The 20,882-nt window shown below is 55.9% G+C and overlaps 8 protein-coding genes across 8 annotated transcripts in view; 4 read left to right on the top strand and 4 right to left on the bottom strand.

The window, feature by feature from the left end:
• Positions 1–1,021: 1,021 nt before the first annotated feature.
• CHGG_08681 (uncharacterized protein) lies at positions 1,022–2,998 on the top strand (the record flags this gene model as incomplete). Its single annotated transcript, XM_001226607.1, has 1 exon — positions 1,022–2,998. The coding sequence occupies one exon, from the start codon at positions 1,022–1,024 to the stop codon at positions 2,996–2,998; it is 1,977 nt and encodes a 658-aa protein (XP_001226608.1).
• Positions 2,999–3,748: 750 nt separating this feature from the next.
• On the top strand, positions 3,749–4,429 carry CHGG_08680 (uncharacterized protein; the record flags this gene model as incomplete). The annotated part of the gene is made up of 2 exons (XM_001226606.1): positions 3,749–3,763; positions 3,830–4,429. 2 exons carry the CDS (start codon positions 3,749–3,751, stop codon positions 4,427–4,429), a joined length of 615 nt encoding a protein of 204 aa, XP_001226607.1.
• Positions 4,430–4,798: 369 nt separating this feature from the next.
• Positions 4,799–5,410, bottom strand: CHGG_08679 (uncharacterized protein; the record flags this gene model as incomplete). The annotated part of the gene is made up of 3 exons (XM_001226605.1): positions 4,799–5,076; positions 5,136–5,170; positions 5,235–5,410. 3 exons carry the CDS (start codon positions 5,408–5,410, stop codon positions 4,799–4,801), a joined length of 489 nt encoding a protein of 162 aa, XP_001226606.1.
• Positions 5,411–7,075: 1,665 nt separating this feature from the next.
• On the bottom strand, positions 7,076–7,816 carry CHGG_08678 (uncharacterized protein; the record flags this gene model as incomplete). Its single annotated transcript, XM_001226604.1, has 1 exon — positions 7,076–7,816. The coding sequence occupies one exon, from the start codon at positions 7,814–7,816 to the stop codon at positions 7,076–7,078; it is 741 nt and encodes a 246-aa protein (XP_001226605.1).
• Positions 7,817–9,325: 1,509 nt separating this feature from the next.
• CHGG_08677 (uncharacterized protein) lies at positions 9,326–12,897 on the top strand (the record flags this gene model as incomplete). Its single annotated transcript, XM_001226603.1, has 4 exons — positions 9,326–9,421; positions 9,505–9,672; positions 9,727–12,702; positions 12,760–12,897. 4 exons carry the CDS (start codon positions 9,326–9,328, stop codon positions 12,895–12,897), a joined length of 3,378 nt encoding a protein of 1,125 aa, XP_001226604.1.
• Positions 12,898–13,540: 643 nt separating this feature from the next.
• On the bottom strand, positions 13,541–14,695 carry CHGG_08676 (uncharacterized protein; the record flags this gene model as incomplete). The annotated part of the gene is made up of 3 exons (XM_001226602.1): positions 13,541–13,918; positions 13,981–14,578; positions 14,646–14,695. 3 exons carry the CDS (start codon positions 14,693–14,695, stop codon positions 13,541–13,543), a joined length of 1,026 nt encoding a protein of 341 aa, XP_001226603.1.
• A 1,439-nt stretch (positions 14,696–16,134) lies between these two features.
• On the top strand, positions 16,135–19,227 carry CHGG_08675 (uncharacterized protein; the record flags this gene model as incomplete). Its single annotated transcript, XM_001226601.1, has 4 exons — positions 16,135–16,258; positions 16,347–16,367; positions 16,481–16,518; positions 16,591–19,227. The coding sequence occupies 4 exons, from the start codon at positions 16,135–16,137 to the stop codon at positions 19,225–19,227; spliced, it is 2,820 nt and encodes a 939-aa protein (XP_001226602.1).
• An 890-nt stretch (positions 19,228–20,117) lies between these two features.
• The window catches only part of CHGG_08674 (uncharacterized protein), a gene marked incomplete at both ends in the record, with an annotated part of 4,306 nt that continues 3,541 nt past the window's right edge, over positions 20,118–20,882 (bottom strand). Inside the window, one exon of the mRNA XM_001226600.1 lies at positions 20,118–20,825. Coding sequence (XP_001226601.1) covers positions 20,118–20,825 — 708 coding nt within the window. The remainder of the gene's footprint in view (positions 20,826–20,882) is intronic.

The following is a 20,882-nucleotide window of genomic DNA, read 5'->3' as shown; positions in this document are numbered from 1 at the left end:
GTTTCCTTGCGGAATGCTGAAGCTCACGAATGGAGTTGGACGAGGGAGGTGTTTCTTTATCGCTATCGTGTCATGACCGGGAGGGCGTCGTCCATAATTTGATTGTCTCGCCTCGACTTGGCCATATGGATGAGATGGAATTTGGTTGTGTGGGGAGGTGCGAGTGGTTGCTGCGATATCCAATTCCTTTTACCATATTTTGATTCCTGTCTGGAGGGTTTCGTCTATTGTTAATGTCTCCTTTTGGTTTTCTTTTTTTGTAGCTCGGTACACTAACGATCCCGCTCGGGATCTACACAAACGAAGTTGTTGTGCCTATGCTCCTAGCCTGAGTGATAGTGTTTAGCATCAAGGCTGCGAACGATAGCTACCTTACACAGTCGCCGTTTAGCTACGATGTTGCGAGCTCGTCTGGCTTGCAGCCAAGATAGCGTGTGCCTCGGAAACTCGGTTTGTATGAAATACTCGACGGGCCTCCGAGTACCTCGAGTCGAGATTGGATTAGCGGAATAATTCACCGAAAAATACGGGATGGAGCCTGTTTCACGACCCCTGAAGTCAGCTGACAAAATTCGTGGCTATTTTGTCCAGGTCCGACCGGGAAGCCACTTCGCCAATGACGGCCCCAACCTTCGCCATCTGCCCCGCGGATGCGGAATGGTGACTCTTCCCTCTTCTTCCGCCGAACCTCCGTGGGGTCCAGACCGGGCCCCTCAGAAACCTACATTTTGCCGTCGACGATGAACGATTGACGGCGGAGTTGCTCAACCCGACTTTTCAACTACAACTGCAATCCCATTTCGAGGAAGCAGACAACCTAGCCCACAGCCCGCTCAACCTGGACACATTGGTAGGCCTGAGCCCATCTCCCCTCCCCCTATGGCCGGGCGGGATCAGTCATCGGCAACGAATTGCAACTCACTCTCTCCTCCTAGCATCTGGCAACACCTGCATATGTAGGGTATCTTACGAAGATACTCGGCCGAGATTGTTGCAACTTACCCGGACAAACTCTTCGACCATGAATCCGACGTCATCTGCTCCAAACAAGGCGCCCTCGGCCCCGACGACCGCGAACCATTCCCCATCGGCTCCTCCTACCTCAAACCCCAGCTTTGACTCCAATCGACGTCAGATACAAGCCCCATCACACCCTCAAGCAGTCCCCCGGAAAGGGCAGGGCGCAAGGGGCCAGCACCGAAACCAGAGGCGAGCAGGAACACAGGGTGACCCGAGACATATTGACGACGAGGACGCAATGGCTGAGATTCGCGCGCTGCGAAACGCCTCGAGCAGGCGCGGCCAAACATCCATCACGCATCTCATGAGTTACGCATTGCCGCCGCGTCCGCACGAGGGTCATCATTCATACTCTCGTTCCTATCGCCGCAATCCCTCCTGGGGCGTCGGCTCCGGTTACCACGCCGCCGACAAGGCCCGCTATATCCACGCGAACTATCGTTTTGTGGTCAACCCCGGGGGTAACTATACCGCTCAAGCTGCCGACGCCGATGAGCACATCGATTGGAATGATGTTCTTCAAGTCATTGCCTCGGCCAAATCCCAGCAATCATCTTGCCCCATTTGTCTCTCGGACCCGGTTGCGCCACGCATGGCAAAATGCGGGCACATATTCTGCCTTCCCTGCCTGATGCGCTTCATGAACACCAATACAAGTGAGGAGCCCGGGAAAAAGCAGATGCGATGGAGGAAATGCCCCATTTGCGAAGACTCGATATACCTCTCAGACGTGCGACCGGTTAGGTTGTACGCCGGCCAAGAATGCGCATTGCCGCGTAAAGGCGACGATGTGATTCTCCGCCTGATGATGCGAACCTCGAAAAATACACTGGCATTGCCAAAGGAGGGGGCAGTTGAGGTATTTCAGTCTGGCGACGAGATCCCGTGGCATTTTGCGGCAAACGTTTTGGATTATGCCAGGATCATGAGGGGCACCAGCGGTTATATGGCGGAGCAATTCGATCACGAGGTGGAAGAGCTTGTCAAGCAGGAGCAGGAAGATGAGCTCCTTTACCACGAGGACAACGAATGGACACAGAAGGCAATCAGGGCGATCAAGACGGCGAAGGAGAAGACGGCCGAGTTGGGCGAGGCAGAAAAGGCGGCTGCGCTGGCCGGGATTTCTGGACCGGACCAGTCGAAACAAGTCGAGCAAGACTTTTACTTTTACTCGTCACTGCCGCACCTCTACCTCTCGCCTCTGGATATCCGAATCTTGAAGACGAAGTATGGGTCGTTCTCTGCCTTCCCGTCCACGCTGCTCCCCAGGGTCGAGCACATCTCAACCGGTCATGTGGTTGACGAGGCCCTGCGAAAGCGGGCAAAATACCTCGGCCACTTGCCTCGGGGATGTCTGATTAGCTTTTTGGAGTGCGACTGGGCAGATATCGTCTCGCCCGAGATTCTATCCACATTTTCCGAAGAAATAGAACGCCGCCGCAAGCGTAACCGGGAGAAAGCAACGCAGGAGGAACGGGAGCGTCTTCAAGCGGAAAAGATCGAGGCAGCCGCAATCCGCGATGCCCGGAGAAACTTTGGCGCCATTGACGAGGGGGTGACTGTCCGCTTTGGGAACACTGGCCTGGACGAACCCCCCGTCAATATGGACGACTTCATACCGCTCGGGGCCGAAGGCACGACACCGCCAAACCCGAGAGCGGGATTCTCCTCCCTATCGGAGATGAGCACCAGTCCATCGGGCCGTAGAACGGTTTGGGGGACACCTCTGGTTGCAGGCGACGAGCCGGAAACCCTACCCACCCGACCTAATGCGGACGATGGGTGGTTGAAGGATGATGCTGTGCTCGAGACGTTGGGGGATGCCGACATCGCTATGCAGCTAGAGGCGCTCGGGGTGGAAACAAAAGGTGAAAGTAGCTCGAAGGCGGCTGCTGCTGCGCCTGGCGGTGGGGGAGGAAAGAAGAAGAAGAAGCAGAAGATCACGCTGATGAGCACCGGTGGCCGACGGGGTCTTTAACTGGCATGGCCTTGGGGGAGGTTCATTCCCGCTATGGGCTGGCCGGCCATGGAAACGAGGGGTGCTCCAAGACGAGCTAGCTCGACGGTTCAAGAGAAGAACGTGGGGAGACTTATACTAGTGACTTTTGCCGTCAACCAGACCGTAAATGCGATTATATATAACTTCTGATGTTATCATGCGACCTATGTCACAGGTCATGGGAATTATTGTTGCCGCCGTTTGGTGAAGCTTTGCTTTATGCTTAACAAGTTAAAAAAGGTCATCCCAACATGTTTCGACCGAATTGCTACCTACCCACATAAGAATGCCATATACATACTGAGCTGTAACTTCCAAGTTTCGACGACTACTGACTTACGACTTAATTCTCAACAACACCTAACCCTCAACGGTTCCTAACACGCAAAACTCTTTAGATGGGAGATCTTGCAGACCGCATGGTGCAGTATGTATCCGGAGCAACCCCAACACCAAAATTGCCAAGTCCAACAACCAATGTGCTTCATATACGTCCATAGAACATGGAGAATCGAAATACTCGTGGATTTGATAAACAGTGGCAAACATGACTCCGTGATGTCCTCATGACATCTGATATATGATGTCATGGAGTGATTGAACTGAGGCCGGACGCCTATTCAAAGGTGACCTGTACTCCAATCATGTTAAACATAAAGCATATCGCTCGCATCATTGAACCATCTATAAACAGACCAGAATTATCGTCCAAAATCCCAATTTGCAATCATGACCTACAAGAAGGTAAACACTAAACCGGCCTCTGCTTCCACCCAAGCAAACTTCTTCAACTAACACCACCATTCCCAGGTGACCACGTGCGAGCACGTCGCCACCACCCGCAAGGCACCCGGCACCGTCCCCGCAGGCTCCCTCGCCGCCGAATCAGTCCACAAGGGCGGCGCCTTCGCTTCCAACCCAGGCCAGCACGAGCAGGCCCCCCAGAAACGGTCCCAGCAACCACAGGCGGCCCAGTCCGCCTCCCGGAGCGGCGGTGGCGGCACCACCGACAAAACCACCCTCCTCAACCTGGAAAACCAGCAAACCGCGCGCGGCATCCACACGAACACCGGCAAAACAACCTCTGAAACCGGCGGCCACTCCTCTGGCAGCAGCAGCCTCCCCAACCAACAATCCTACGGCGGCGCCGCACCATCCTACCTCGCCGGACAGCAGCGGCGGGACCCGGCCGGCCCGCACGGCAGGAACCTGCGGGAGGGCGGATTTGAGGGACGTGGGACTGGGGCGGGCCCGCTGCCGGAGCCGGGCAGCGCTCAGGATCCGGCGCGGGCTGCGGTGCGCGGGGTGACGGCCGCGGCGGTGTCGGGTGGGGGGCGGATACCGCGGCGGGCTGGGGGGTTTGCTGGGATGGGGATTAGGTTTGGGGATGCGGAGGTGGTGAGTTGGTAACTATATGCCGTTGAAGGGGGATGAATTGGCTTGATTGTTTGGTTGTGGGGGGTGTTGGTTGGGATGGGGTGAAGTAGGGGAGATATTGGGAATGGTTGGGTGCTGCTTTTGGGTGTACATGTATGGATGGATGGATCTACATGTCACAACCACAACTTGTCAACCTAACTCGAAAGAAATAATACACAACAGGCATCCAATTATTTATTAACGCTAACCCCAACATTAAATATTAGTTAAAACCCACTTGCGGGTGCTGCTGATGTGGAGTTGCCCCAAGGAACCTTTTGGCGGTTCCTGACAGCGGACGAACCAAGCCCAGGTAGGCTTATTGGCGGCCCGACTCCCACGCATGCAAACAAGCCCCCCTTAAAGCACAACGGCGAAGACACCCGCAACCGCAGCGAGGACACCGCCAGCGTTAAGGGCGAGGCTGGCGGCGCTGTTGGTGTCGGCAGGACCGCTGCTGGAGGTGGTGGCAGAGGTGCTGTCTCCCTCGGTCGAGTCGCCCTGGTCGGCGCCGGCGTTTTGGGTGTTCTGCGCGGCTGTGGTTCCCGTCTGGGTCGGCTGGGCCGCCTGGGTGACCTGGTTGGAAGGGAACTGGCTCGCGTAGCCGCAGAAGATGTCGCGCTGACCGGAGGCATGGACTGGGAGGGAGTCAGTAAGGCCAATGAAGGGTGATGATATGTTGGCGGGAGTGACTTACACTGCTGGGGATCGTTGGGGCAGTTGTTGTAGCAGCTGTGCCGAGGTTGGATGCGTTAGCCAAGCGGAATCTGTGTTAGAATGGATAGAGGCGCCGTACGTCAGGATGTTTTTCCACTGGGCGCATAGGCAGTCATAGTCCTTGCCACCGCAGCCGTTGAGCTTCGCTGTCTCCGAGCTGAGACAGGCCTCGACGATGTAGTCGGCGCCGCACTCAGTAGTCTGAGCCATGACGGACGAGGCCATCACGGCGAGAGGAATCAGGAAGGCCTTCATTTTGGACTGGTACGTTGCGGTAGTAGATTCCTCGGAAGGTGGTGAAACGAGGGAAGGGCTTGATCTACGCTGTCTCGGTAGTGGGTTAATATACACAGGGGCAACATAGAACACACAAAGCGGCTTGGAATGGAGGGGAGGAGGTCTCACATGGCAACGGACCACGGCTACAGCAACGAGAGGTGAATGTCTGAAGTGAATTGGGACAGTGGGCGAGGAAACGGGCGGCGGGCTCTTCAAGAACAGACGACGAAGGGGTCGGTAAATGAAAGGCACGCTAGCCATGCCCGTGTTGGCATGGCGCGCCGCCGCATGCCTGCATTGGGGGTGTCACCGATTCTTCCAGATCTCGGAGCGGCCCACCCTGGACAATCCCCTGGTCGCTGCTTTTTGACTTGGCCGCTTCGGTAAGATAGAAGTTCCGTCGCTCGGACTTCTCCAATCCAGGAGGAAGGCGGCGTGGTGGTTGTTTCGAAAATCCTTCATCGCATCGTGTGCGCCGCGATAAGAGCGACTTGCGCCCCCTCGACGCGACGGCGCGGAATCTATTTGCGTTGATTTCGCCTCGGCAACGGTGATGCGGTGATGCCCTCACAGGGTAATATCAGTCAATAAAACAGACGCGATCCCGTATCTGGGGTGCCCTTGCAGCCGTCCCCAGGAACGCCCCGCTGATTCGCTAATCTCTCGCAAGATGCCCCGGCCCGGCCCTGCAGCCAAAGCCTAATGCACCAGAACCCGGCCCACTGGCAGGTTGGAGGGTGCCTGGAAGGTTTCTGCCAAGCTGGGTGAAATGCATCCTGCAGGTTTTGACTCCGAAGCCGAGCTTTTAGTAAGTTGACGGGCTTTTTGAGCCTCAATTTAGACTGAGCTTTAGAGAAAGACAGCCTGTGGGAGGCAGTCACCTGTCTTCGTATTTCAGAGGCATCGACCGGCACATTACTTCGGATGAACGAGCAATCAGCAATATGTACACCGCTAGCCGATCGTGGCACTCGAGCCTCGGCGGCGGTCGGATTAAACATCCAATGATGTTTCGTCAAAACCCAGAGATCGTCAAGCCAAGCAGCGTCTGGCATCGGTGGGACCAGCAATCCGGGGGGAGGTCCCCGAAGGGCCGGCCTGCATTCCATTCATTGTTGTTGGTTGACCTGCAATCCACACACGGCAGCGGGTGTGGTCCCGGGGGATAGAAATTGTTTCCTCTACTAATTTTCCTCACACGGATATGGGTACAAAGAGGGTGTTCTAGAGCACACACATACTAGGTAGGCGAGGTGAAGATGGGTCGGGCTGGCTGCTTGGGGGGCCAAAGCATTTTTGTTTGGAGACCAAAAGAACCGGGGTATTGTAACGTTATATCGGCGGCAAGATGGCTCGCACCGAGCCAACGTCTACATACAACAAAAGGAAAAATAGTATGCCGTCCTGCGTGGTATCAAGTAAACGCCCGGATATGCTCCATCTAGGTAATGTTCCGCCTCCTTTCCATGTCCCTCCCCAGATGCCCAAGTGTCATTATGTGTCCGTGTCCGTGTCCATGCGCTCCCAGGAATGCGATGCAATATGAGTGAAGAGCGCGTCCCATTCCTCCCGCAAAAAAATACCCCACGGCCTTCGCAGAAGGCAGCATCACGCGCGAAATTTGGCTGGGTTCGACCTTTCTCATGCAAAGCGGCTTCGTTTGCCCCCGCCCCCAAACATATCCCTGCCGTTGCCGTACTCCAGGCTGCCCAGATCAAATATCTCGGCCAGGTTGACTTTCCGTTTTTGTCCAGCCCCTCTTCCCAGCGCAGTCCTGGTCCCTGTCCGTCCGTTTCTGTTCCTCCCGCCGCGAGATGTGGCACGAGCGTTGGAAGGGCTGATCGTTTGGGGGTCCGAGAGATCGAGGTTGGCAAGCCGTAGGGCTTCGTCGTGGGGATAAGGATGTGTTGTTGAGAAGTTGAAGTTGTCTTGAGAGGGGACGATAATGTCGACTTCCTCCACCGCGGGCCTGGGTGGAATCGGCACTGCTGCCAGAACGGGCGGTGCTGAGGCGTCTCTCGTCAGGACCTCTTCCTTGTCCCTCTCCCGTTGTGCTGCTGCGGGGACACCTCGCTGCACGTGCGGCGAAGATAGAACTTGTGGTGTATCCGATCGATCGGCTTCGTCGTCGCTCTCGAGCGGTGGGGATGTTGAATCTCGACCCTCCATGCGGTCCATGACCCATTTCCGGACCCTGTACGCTTCCCCATTCCGCATGCCAATATTCTCCCTGTCTAGAAAAGACAGCAAATCTTCTAGGCAGTCATGGTATCCATCGGCGCGCGATTTGGTTTGCGCCTGGGCCGAAGTCTTATAAAGCTTTGTCACCGAGAGCGCTGCGGCCTTGAAGGCATCGAGTAGCTCGTTCGCCTCGGCGCTCATTGTGTGGAGGCCAACTGACGAGATACCGCGCACTGGTGGTCGAATAGGAGCTTTGAGGTCGGTCAGATGTATCCCGCACGAGCAAGTTGGGTTTTGCTCGCTGTCGACGGCGTTCCAGTGGATTCGACTTCGACCGGGAGATTGAGGGGTTTTCACTAAACCGAGCAGGGCCAAGATGGACGGAGGTGGGCCAAGGCGGAGACGGGGACCACCGACGTCGTAGCGGGACAGTCGGGGTTTCCCCAAGGACGGCGCTGGATATCCCACTTTTGCGGTTGTGAGCGGTTGAGGGAAGAGTGTCCCGTGCTTATTGTCTCGAGATGGGCGTTGTTTTTAGGCCTCTACAATATGAGGAAGATAGTCGGCTTACGGCGCTGTGTTGTCAGCTCTCCATGAACTGAATTCGGTTCAGGAGCAGCAGTGGTCCGAGCGCCACGGCCAAGGGTAATTGGTTAAATGTGCTTGGTAACGCTGGTGGTGGGGGCAGCAACGTGTTTCGCGGACAAGGCACAGGAGCTTGCTGTGGCTTGGAACCATGTGGCTTTGAGCCATGTGGCAGACGGCTTGAAGGCGGGTGGCTTGTGCACTCAATTACCCGTTGATGTAAGTGAGGATGGGGGGATGGGGGATGGGGGGCATTGAGCAACTATAAATGTATACATTTTCCCTTGATCAATAAAACTACCTTAGTTCTGAATGCCAGTCTCAGAGGGGAGTTAGAAGAGCGTTAAGAACAAATGAGTGAGCAAAACATCCCTTCAGATCTCGAGGGGTTGGCAGCAGAACTAGGAAAAATGAACCGGAACGGGGGAGCAAGAAGGTATTCGGCAGCGAGGGTAGAGACACCTAGATTTCGATGGACTCCCGACACCTAACTATATTGTGTGCGATCTACCTTGTTGTGTTGTATCTAGGTCTTGTTACCTCGAGGCAATTCCGCTTTGTCACCTTCATGAGGCTCCAACCCCACACAGCACAGGAGTTGTTGGAACTCGTTAGCGAGTGTTCAGCCTTGCTCTATCTTCCGCAAAACTCGAGATTTCGCAACGCCCAATCCAAAGAATTGTGAAGTTGGTGACAAAAGGTCTGAAAAGTAATTTAGTTTTTTGAGAGCCTCGAAAAAGTTTGTTGTGCGACTCGACCTCTGGTTTCTTCATTATTTTTTCCTTTTTCTGTAGCAGAAACCTGAGTCGGCCGTCCTTGAATCCCCTCTGCCGTATGCCGGCTGTGATTGGCTGTGGACGCGGTTTGGACCTTTTTTGGGGTCCTTCGACCTCAGAAATTCGCACCCTGCCTAGCATTTAGCACACCCACCCATCTTCAAACACCCTACTCCGAACCTTTCTTGTCCTCGTCTCTGTCACAGCCACGAGACTCACAATCATCGCCCAAATTACGCTAGATAGAAAGAAACCTTCTTTTCATCACGCACATTCACTAGTATTCACGAACCAGCGCGTCTAAGTCGCGTACCGCAGCTCCACGATTCGCGAGCGTGCAGTAGCCAACATGGCTCCCCGTCCACGACAGAGTGGCAATGACACCGACGCGTCAATGCCAGATGCCCCAGGGCAGAACCCACCTTCGCAAGCGGCCGACGATATGGTAAGAGTGGCTCACCCCTCGTTTCACGAACTCTGCACAACTGCTTAGTGGCGACCAAACGGGCTAATCATCCAACTCTCCAGGACGTTGACGAAACCCCTGATTATACCGACTCGGACACAAACCCTAACACCACTGCCAGCAGCGTAGCTGGTGAACCTGTCGCCGATGGCCGAAAGAGGCGCTCAGAAGCCAATCAGTTACGTAGGAGTATCTTTGGCAAGAAGCACGACCGGCTGGGCGAGTCAAAGGTGAGAGCGGGTTTCCAACCTTTTGCGCATCGATCGGAACTAACGGTTTAATAGGAAGATGACACATTGCGCCGATTCCGATACCTTTTGGGTTTGACTGACCTGTTTCGCCACTTCATCGAGACGAACCCGAATCCCAAAATCCGAGAGATTATGGCCGAGATCGATCACCAGAATGAGGAAGAGTCCAACCAAAGGAAAGGTGGTGGTCGCCAGGGCGGCGCTACTAGCGAGAGACGTCGCCGGACCGAGGCGGAAGAAGATGCTGAGCTCCTCAAGGACGAGAAGCACGGCGGTTCTGCCGAGACCGTTTTTCGCGAATCCCCCGGCTTCATTCAGGGCACTATGAGGGACTACCAGATTGCCGGCTTGAACTGGCTGATTTCACTCCATGAAAATGGTATCTCCGGTATCCTCGCCGACGAGATGGGCTTGGGCAAGACGCTACAGACGATCTCTTTCCTCGGTTACCTGCGTCACATCATGGGCACCACGGGCCCCCATCTCGTCACGGTCCCCAAATCCACCCTCGACAACTGGAAGCGAGAGTTTGCCAGGTGGACTCCGGAGGTCAACGTGCTCGTTTTGCAGGGCGCCAAAGAGGAGCGTCAGCAGCTGATCAACGAACGGTTGGTTGATGAGAACTTTGATGTCTGTATCACCAGTTACGAGATGATCCTTCGCGAGAAGGCCCATCTGAGGAAGTTTGCGTGGGAGTACATCATCATCGACGAAGCCCACCGGATCAAGAACGAGGAGTCATCGTTGGCTCAAGTCATCCGCATGTTCAACTCGAGAAACCGCCTCTTGATCACCGGTACCCCGCTCCAGAACAACCTGCACGAACTCTGGGCACTTCTTAACTTCCTCCTCCCCGATGTGTTCGGAGACGCAGAAGCCTTTGACCAGTGGTTCTCGGGCCAGGATCGGGACCAGGACACCGTTGTTCAGCAACTGCACCGTGTGCTGCGGCCGTTCCTCCTTCGCCGCGTCAAAAGTGACGTAGAAAAGAGTCTGCTGCCCAAGAAGGAGGTCAACGTCTACATTGGCATGTCAGAGATGCAGGTCAAGTGGTATCAAAAGATTCTCGAGAAGGATATCGATGCGGTCAACGGAGCGGGCGGAAAGCGCGAGTCCAAGACGAGACTCCTCAACATCGTCATGCAGCTTCGCAAGTGTTGCAACCATCCGTACCTCTTCGAAGGCGCCGAGCCCGGCCCTCCTTACACGACCGACGAGCATCTCGTCTACAACGCCGGCAAGATGATTGTTCTTGACAAGCTGTTGAAGCGGATGCAAAAACAGGGAAGCCGCGTGCTCATCTTTTCCCAGATGAGCCGTCTGCTAGACATCCTTGAGGATTATTGTGTGTTCCGCCAATACAAATACTGCCGCATTGACGGTAGCACGGCACATGAGGATCGTATCGCCGCCATCGATGATTATAACAAGCCGGACTCCGAGAAGTTTGTTTTCTTGTTGACGACGCGAGCCGGTGGTCTTGGCATCAACTTGACCACAGCCGACATCGTTGTCCTCTATGACAGCGATTGGAATCCCCAGGCCGATTTACAAGCCATGGACCGAGCTCACCGTATCGGCCAGACCAAACAGGTGGTTGTTTACCGCTTTGTCACGGATAATGCCATCGAGGAGAAGGTCTTGGAGCGCGCGGCGCAGAAGTTGCGCCTCGATCAGCTGGTCATTCAGCAAGGTCGTGCTCAAGCGGCAGCCAAGGCGGCAGCCAACAAGGACGAACTGCTCTCCATGATTCAGCACGGTGCAGAGCGTGTATTTCAGACAAAGGGGGCGTTTGGGTCACTGGCAGAGAAGGGCAACGAGCTGAACGATGACGACATCGACGAGATCTTGCAAGCTGGCGAGTCCCGGACTAAGGAGCTCAATGCCAGGTATGAGAAACTGGGCATCGACGACCTCCAAAAGTTTACATCGGAGTCGGCCTACGAATGGAATGGCGAAGACTTTGCCGCGCGCAAGAAGGATATCGGGATTAACTGGATCAATCCAGCCAAGCGTGAGCGCAAGGAACAGATTTACTCAATCGACAAGTACTACAAGCAAGCCTTGCACACTGGCGGTAGGACCGCCGATGCGAAACCGAAAGCGCCCCGGGCGCCCAAGCAAGTTCCGGTCCACGACTACCAGTTCTATCCCCCCAAGCTCCGCGACCTCCAAGACCGGGAGACAGCATACTATCGCAAGGAGATTGGGTACAAGGTTCCTCTCTCGGACGGCGACGATGAGAACCTGTCAGAGCGCGAGGCCGAGAGGGCACTTGACCAGCAGGAGATTGACAATGCCACGCCCCTCACCGAGGAGGAGCAAGAGGAGAAGCAGACGCTTGCCCAACAAGGGTTCGGTGATTGGAACCGACGTGACTTCCAGCAATTCATCAACGGCTCTGGGAGATATGGGCGTCAAGATTACGAAGGCATTGCTATGGAAGTCGACAGCAAGACATCCCAGGAGATCAAGACGTACGCCAAGGTCTTCTGGCAGCGATACACCGAAATTGCCGACTACAACAAGTACCTCAAGATCATCGAGGACGGCGAGGAACGAATGCGCAAGATTGAACACCAGCGCAAGATGCTGCGGAAGAAAATGAGCCAGTACCGTGTGCCGCTGCAGCAACTCAAGATCAGCTATTCTGTTTCGACCACCAACAAGAAGGTGTACACAGAGGAGGAGGACCGATTCTTGCTCGTGCTTTTGGACAAGTACGGCGTAGATTCGGAGGGAATCTACGAGCGAATTCGAGATGAGATTCGGGAGAGCCCGCTCTTCCGATTCGATTGGTTCTTCCTGAGCCGGACGCCGACTGAGCTCGGTCGTCGTTGCAACACGCTCCTCACAACGGTTGTCAAGGAGTTTGAGGATGTCAACACGACCAAGGCGAATGGCGTGAACGGCAAGTTCAAGCGGGAACTGGATGACGACGAGAATGACGAGGACAGCATCCTTGGTTTGGCCCCGGCTAAGAAGAAGACGAAGGCGAATGGCGTCAAGGTGAGCATGAACGATTTCGTATGGTAGGGCACTGGATTCGAGCTAACACTGGTACAGAACAAGGCTCTTGACAATGTGAAGTCGGCAGCGGGTAGCAAGGCCAACTCGACATCGCCCTCGCGGGCATCAAGTGTTGGGTCCACGGCTTCGAATGCCGCTGGCACTAAGGCCAAGTCCAAGGGCAAGAAGAAATAAGTGTGGGAAGACGGTGATGGAAGTGGATAGAGGGGAGAGGGGTCGTCGATGATTTGGCATGTTGGCTGGGTTATATCCCTTTCCTGTCATGGCCAGCTGTACTTTTTTTTTTCCTTCTCTGGTGGCACATTCGTTTGTTATGTTGGGGTAATTCGGTGGCTAGATTGGGGAAGGGCCGGCGTTCGGGTGGTTTTTCTTTTATCATGGGAGACAGCCTTGCTGTTGAGCTCGCTGGAGCAAGATTAAAAACCGCAGTTTTCCAATACTAAGACACAGCATTATGTAGCACTGAATTTGCCTCCTGCTTCTACTGGCGTCCCGTAACCTATGCGTGCTGTGTGGGATGCGTTGGTTTCAGCTCTAGCAAGTGCGCCTCGAATATCAACATGGCAAGAACAGGGACCGAGACAGCTGAAAGACAGGCCAATGTAGGGTATCCGCGTCCCGTCCGAGGAGCGCACAAGACGGAGCTACACGAGCAAACAACACTACCTGGGCGAAGAACCAACTTTTTTTCTTCCAAAGTCAAGGAAGGGGTGTCCCTTCTCCCTCCACCCCGATCCGCCGCCCCAGATTTCGTGTCCCTGAACGCCATTTGTAAATGCCGAACCACCACCGCCCTCAAATCCCATCATCAGAAACCTCAAGCACTAGCGGCCGCTAGCCTGTTCTGCCTCTCCCTCTCGACCTCGTACAGGAAGTCGTAGTACCCCTTGTCGAAGGCGTGCACGCGCACGTAGCCGTCCTCTCCGCCGCTGGCGTAGCCCTTGCCCGTCGGGTCGGCGGCGACCGTGTTGAGCGGGCCGAAGTGGCCGCGCACGCGCCCGATCTCGTCCTCGAAGATCTTGTGGTAGAAGCGGGCCTCGAACTTGCCCTGCCGGGCGGCTGTGGTTGTGACGTCCATGGCGGCTTGGCCACCTCCTAGGATGACGAAATCCTTCTTCGGGGTGATGGCGGCGCTGTTGAGAGGTGTGTCGGCGGTGTAGCTCTTGAGGACTTCGAGGTCCTTGGAGGAGATGAGCTGGGATTGGCTAGTCAGTGATTGTTCAAGTCGCTTCCTCTCTCGACCATTGCCAAACATACCTTGGAGGTCTTGTCTTTCGAGGCAGTGATGAAGTAGGTCCTGTCCTGAGACCACTGCAGATCCGTAATTGGCTGGTTCAGCTCGTGAATGGGGATGTTGTAGAGCAGGTCGCCCGTCTTGCCGTCGTATTGGGAAACGGAACCATCCTCATGGCCGGCAATGATGTACTTGCTCAGGTAGCTCCACCCAGCGACCGTGGCCTTGCTCTCATCGCACACAATGGTCATGACCTTCTCATCGCTCTGCTCTGCCTCCACGTCGATCTTGATGTCCAGCACTACGATCGTGCCCAGGTGCCCCATGCGCTTCTCTGTTACGCCCAACAGCTTGGTGCCATCCTCGTTGAACTCGACCCGCTTGACAGCCGTAGGGAAGTCCCATGTCTTGAGGCACTTGCCCGTCTTGATGTCCCAGAGGCGGATTGTGTTGTCGGCAGACCCTGAAGCGAGGATGGTGGATGTGGGGTCGACATCGATGGTCCAGATGGCACCCTGGTGGCCGCGATACGTCCCGAGCCGCTCGCCGTTGTGTGCGAACCACACGCAAATCTGTTGATCTTTCGAGACTGAGAAGATAAGGTCGCCGTCGGGGTTGTATCTACGGAAAAGCGAGTAGGTTAGATCCAAAGCTTAATCTTTCCCCTCGGACTGCAAAGGCGACCAACTTGATCTGGGTCAGGGCACGTTCGTGGCCCGCCAACAAGATAGGCCTCATTTTCGCGGTACTGGAAGTCGGTCGAGATGGTCTCCTTTATTATCGTTCGAAAATGATTTCGATGTCAACCGCAGGGAAGTGCAGGTAATTATCGGCGCCGGGTCGTCTTTTGCGAGCTATTGCGGGGCGTTTCTTTCAGGGCGTTGGCTTCTTTCGTCGGATTGATTTGGGCGCCCAGTAATTTTTCCGCAGATTGTGCGCGCCGCCGATAGGCCACCCCCCTAGCCATCGCGGGGCGATTCTGCCCCACTTCAATATTCAGCGACTGTGGAGTCATCCTTTGCGCAAGGGTCCTTGACCGCTTTCTGTTTTAAGGTGAGTCACTCAGACCTCACCTCACCGGGGCCGATGGAAACCTCGTGCAGTTGCGCCTCATCCTGTCATCCAAAGGGCCCGCAGATGGACAAGTGACCGCAGATTTTTCGGGGCATTAGCTCCAGCGGCTCCAAATACGTAATCCTATATGGCAAGCTTGGCCAGCGTCCGCTACAACCCTCTTAGCAGTGGAAACGGACACCTTTCCGTTCCCGGCGCGGCAGACAAGCACCGGCCTGGTCCCGTGTCAAAGTCACATATCAATTGCGCTTGAAGAGAGGTAAGGGACTTCTTTTTGGTCCCGGACCGCCAACTCAACCACTCGTTGATTTCCACCCGGGCTAAGAACGTAACGTGGGTGTCCGCCGGTATGGATTGGTTTTTTGCTTTATTAACGTCCTTCTGTCCCTCGTTGCACCGTTTCTGTCAACCGTAGCTTCTCTCTCATGATCCCCGGCCCCCGGTCGAAAGAACAAACAAACCCTTTGAGACGGGCGTGACTCAACCGAATTCTCTCCACCGCCAGATTTCTTTTAATCCGTAAGGATCTGTTGGCCCAGGACCTTCTTGACCACTTCCTGCTCGTGTTTGAGAATCAATTGGCTGTTGAGAAGGGTGTTGTTGCAGGCCGAAGAGACGAGTCATCATACAATTGTAGGAGCAACAGGAGCGGCACAATCACAACTGCTATGACTCTCTCACGTCTCGCCCAAAGGGTTCCGGCCCCCAGACTTGGACCGACAGCCAGGCTATCACACCGCTCGACAACCACAAACCAACCTCAATCGAGTCATTCGGGAATTCCGAATGGCAGGAATTTGTCGATCCTACGGCCGGATTCGTGCTCGCTGCGCGCCGCTCATGGTGCCGCAACCACGGCGGCAGCAACATGTGACTCAGGAGAAGTCAACAGTCTGGCAGCCGACTTTCGGCGGTCTCCCTCGGCTGCCATAGGCCCCGCTGCCCCGCGCTGTCCCACATCAATTCGCTGGGCTCCATCAGTCTCGGGCCCAATCCTCGGGAACAACACCAAGAGCTCGAGGAGTCACACCAACGCTCTTTTGCGTTCCCACCACATCCCGTCCGCGACTGTTCTCAGGGCCTTCTCTAGTTCGGCAACAGTCATGGCTGCAGCAAAGATTGACGGAACGGCGATTGCCCGGAAGGTGCGCGAGGGCCTGCGCGCCGAGATTGAAGAGAAGAAGGGTGTCAACCCACGGTTTCAACCGTCCCTCAAGATCATCCAAGGTGCGTGCGTTGCATCCCGCCACAGGCTCAACGCAGGGCCCTAATATGGTCCAGTATTTGTGACTAAACTAACCACCAAGCGCTGCAGTGGGTGACCGATCCGATTCATGTAAGCTCCCGCCACGACGAGATCCCCCACCTATTTTACCCCGCCATAGCACATGCGCATAAGGACATGGGATAAGTTAGCAAGTTAGGTTACTGATGCTGAATGCTCCCTAGCCACTTATGTGCGCATGAAGTTGAAGGCCGCCGAGGAGGTAAGCTGCCGGCCACGCATGGCCAACCCTCCATCATTGACATGTATGGTGCGCTAAACTTGTTCCCTCTAGTGCGGCATTGCCTGCGAGCTGATCAAGTTTGACGAGTCCGCCACCGAGGCGGAGCTCATCTCCCGTGTCGTCGCCCTGAACAACGACCCAGCAGTGCACGGCATACTTGTGCAGTTGCCCCTACCAAAGCACGTTTCCGAGTACAATGTCACCTCAGCCGTGGCTGGCGAGAAGGATGTCGACGGCTTCGGCACCCACAACATCGGCGAGCTAGCCAAACGTGGGGGCCGCCCCTTTTTCGTCCCTTGCACCCCCAAGGGCGTCATGGTACTTCTCCGGGAGGCGGGCATTGAACTGGCTGGCAAGAACGCCGTGGTTCTAGGCAGAAGCGACATTGTCGGCAGCCCCGTCAGCTATCTCCTGAAGAATGCCGATGCCACGGTTACCGTCTGCCACTCCAAGACTAAAGACTTGGACCAGTACCTCAAGAATGCCGATGTGCTCGTCGTTGCCATCGGGCAACCGGGCTTTGTCAAGGGCGAGCAGCTCAAGCCTGGGGCCGTCGTCATTGACGTGGGAACCAACTACCTCCCCGATGCCACCAAAAAGTCGGGTCAGCGTCTGGTGGGTGACGTCGATTTTGAGTCGGCTTCCCAAGTCGCTTCCCACATCACCCCTGTTCCCGGAGGCGTGGGCCCCATGACCGTCGCCATGCTTCTTCAGAACGTTGTCGATGCTGCGACGCAGTCGTTCGAAGTGGAAAAGCAGAGGCACATTGTGCCCCTGCACCTTAAGCTCCTTGACCCTGTTCCGTCCGACATTGCCATTTCCCGGGCGCAGGCGCCTAAGCCCGTCACCCAGATTGCCAAGGAGATCGGTATCACGCCCTCCGAGTTGGAACCGTACGGCGCGTACAAGGCCAAGGTCGATCTCGATCTGCTGAAGCGCCTCGGTCATCGTCGGGATGGCCGCTATGTCGTTGTCACGGGGATTACTCCTACACCTCTAGGTGAGGGTAAGTCGACGACGACAATGGGTCTTGCCCAGGCCTTGGGCGCGCATGTCGGCCGGGTCACATTTGCCAACGTGCGGCAGCCTAGCCAGGGCCCGACCTTCGGAATCAAGGGCGGCGCCGCTGGCGGTGGTTACAGCCAGGTTATCCCTATGGATGAGTTCAACCTGCATTTGACCGGTGACATCCACGCCATCACTGCTGCGAACAACCTGCTCGCCGCCGCCATCGATACCCGCATGTTCCACGAAAGCACTCAGAAAGACACCGCTCTTTACAGGAGGCTGGTCCCTGCCAAGGGTGGCAAGCGAGCGTTTTCGCCCGTCATGCTTCGCCGCTTGAAAAAGTTGGGCATTGACAAGACGGATCCAGACTCGTTGACCGCAGACGAGATCACTCGCTTTGCTCGTCTGGATATTGACCCGGAGACCATCACTTGGCGCCGCGTTCTGGATGTCAACGACCGCCACCTACGCGGCATTATCATCGGAAATGCGCCGACTGAAAAGGGCCACAGCCGCCAGACTGGTTTCGATATTTCTGTGGCCAGCGAGTGCATGGCCATTCTAGCCTTGAGTACCAGCCTGGGTGACATGCGAGAGCGTCTCGGCAGGATGGTCATTGCCAGTTCGAGAAACGGCGACCCTGTCACCTGCGACGACATCGGTGCTGGTGGTGCACTCACAGCTCTGATGAGGGACGCCATCAAGCCGAACCTGATGCAGAGCTTGGAAGGCACTCCCGTCTTCGTGCACGCGGGCCCCTTCGCCAACATCAGCATTGGTAACAGCTCTATCCTGGCTGACAAGATGGCCTTGAAACTTACAGGCACGGAGCCGGGTGAGGACCACGCAGCCAAGGCCGGCTTTGTTGTCACCGAGGCTGGTTTCGACTTCACCATGGGTGGTGAGCGCTTCTTCAATATCAAGTGCCGTACTTCAGGTCTGATCCCGGACGTGGTCGTCGTGGTCGCCACCATCCGCGCCCTCAAGGTTCATGGAGGCGGCCCGCCTATCTCGCCCGGCGCTCCACTCGATGCCGTATACCGGGAGGAGAACGTCGATGTGCTGCGCAAGGGCTGTGTTAACCTAGCGAAGCATGTCGCCAACGCTAGGTCATACGGTGTGCCGGTCCTAGTCGCCATCAACAAGTTTTCTACCGACACGCAAGCTGAGATCGACGTCGTCCGTGAAGAAGCCATCAAGGCTGGCGCAGCAGATGCTGTCCTGGCTAATCATTGGGCTGAAGGTGGGAAGGGCGCTGTTGACCTTGCCAACGCCGTTGTCACCGCCGCCGAGATGCCCAAGGATTTCAAACTGCTGTATAACCTCGAAGGCACCGTGCAGGAGCGCATCGGGAAGATTGCCCGTGACATGTACGGCGCCGCCGCTGTCGAGTTCAGTGAGCTCGCGCAGAAGAAGGTTGATACCTACACGCGCCAGGGCTTTGGCAATCTGCCGATTTGCATCGCTAAGACGCAGTACTCGATTAGCCACGATCCCGAACTCAAGGGTGCCCCGACTGGCTTCACGGTACCTATTCGGGACGTACGCATGGCCGCCGGCGCCGGCTACCTTTACGCTCTGGCTGCTGACATTCAGACCATCCCTGGCTTACCTACTGCTCCTGGCTACCTCAATGTCGATGTTGATGTCGAGACGGGTGAGATCGACGGCTTGTTCTAGAAGCAAGTCAAGAAACACACCTGTATTTCCTTGATCGTTTCAATTATCGGCGTTATACTCAGTCGGGGCAAGCTTGGGGCATCATTTTGATCAACTCGGGAACGGGGTGCGTGTTTAACACATGGCGCTTGGGGATACCACATAAGACGTGTAGAGGAGAAAAGGAACGGACGGTTGCTAGACACAGTTAAAGTAGGACATGCATGGTCATGTCACACACCGCCAAGTTCGAGCATTAATGGGTAGCATTGATTCTGGATGGACAGCGCCTCAGTATATTCCTTCCGTCCGCGCTTCCTTATTCAGTACCCGTCTCCTAGCAACCACCCCATCTCATCCATCTATCATTAGATTATCTTGTCTCATGAGATCCCCTTCCAACCACAGCCTCATATAAAAGTACATGTGCGAAACCAAACTCGAAACAGGAAAACGGTACAAATACAATACAAACGAACAAGGAGACGATGAAGAATCGTCGCCTGAAGAAGATGTGGAAAGGACTGGACTCAACCAAACAACCCCCTTTTCCGTACCGAGGTATCGTGACCGTGACCAAACCCAAAATGCCGTACTAGGTAAAAAAATAACAAAGAAGAAAAGAAAAGCCACATCATCCTGTATACTATGCTTATCCATTAGATCCATGGGTGGTTGAAATTCTTGAAAAGGAGTGAAAATCGTAAACCCTTGAAGAGGGAAAAGCTGAAGCCGAAACTCGCGTAGTCGTCATTGGGTTCTGGTGTTTGGTATGAGCGGGGGGGTGTTGCAGTTTCCCGTGAGCGCGTCGAGAAAAGCGAGATGGTAAAGGAGGTTGATTGCAGGGAATCATGATGAGGGTTCGGGGTTTCGAGCGAGGGAGGACCAGGAGAGATGGGAGGATGGCCTTCTCAGAACGGTTTCAACCCCATCCCCTCTTCCAGCTTCCTTAACACCCCAACGGCGTCCACATAGAGCCTGCTCCTCCCGCCAACGCAGTCGCTCTCCAACTTCTTCCTCACCAACCCCACCACCCCAAACGCCTCTCGCCGCCCGCGCACGCGCACCACATCCTCAAGCCGGACGCCCTCGGCCGCCACCAGGCGCAGCCATCCAACGGCTTCCTCATCCGACGCCACAGCGGCAGCGCCATTCGGCGTCAGAGCAGGACTGTTCGCCCCGCTTCCACCTCCGGCAGGGCCACCAGGGGCGCCACTCGCGCTACGGCCCCGACCACTACCACCACCACCTCCAGCACCACTCTGGCCCTGGCCCTGGCCCTGACCCTGCCCATCCGCAGCACCGCCTCGGGCAGGGTATGTGAACGCCCAGCAAATCAGCGCACACACATACATGGCCCAATAATCCGACATATCCTCGGACCACGGCGAGCCACTGCCACTGCCACTGCCACCACCACTCCCCTCCTCATCACCCTCACCACCCCCACCACCATCCCCCGCAGACTGACGCCCCAAGAACGCCAACACCGCCCTCGCCGCATACACCGTCGCGCGCAGCACGCTCAGCCCCGCCAACACCCCGCCCGCGCCGGCGGCGCCCGACGGCGTGCAGAACGGCGGGTTGACCGTCACCCACAGGCGCAGCCGCTTCTGGTGCTCGTGGAAGGACGTCGCGGGGAGCACCTTTTGCGAAAACACCCACGAGTCGCCGCC

This window comes from Chaetomium globosum, genomic scaffold (genome assembly GCF_000143365.1).
Source record: "Chaetomium globosum CBS 148.51 scaffold_6 genomic scaffold, whole genome shotgun sequence".
NCBI classification, from domain to species: domain Eukaryota; kingdom Fungi; phylum Ascomycota; class Sordariomycetes; order Sordariales; family Chaetomiaceae; genus Chaetomium; species Chaetomium globosum.
Note: the sequence above shows the minus strand (reverse complement) of the source record. Positions and strands in the feature narration are given on the sequence as shown.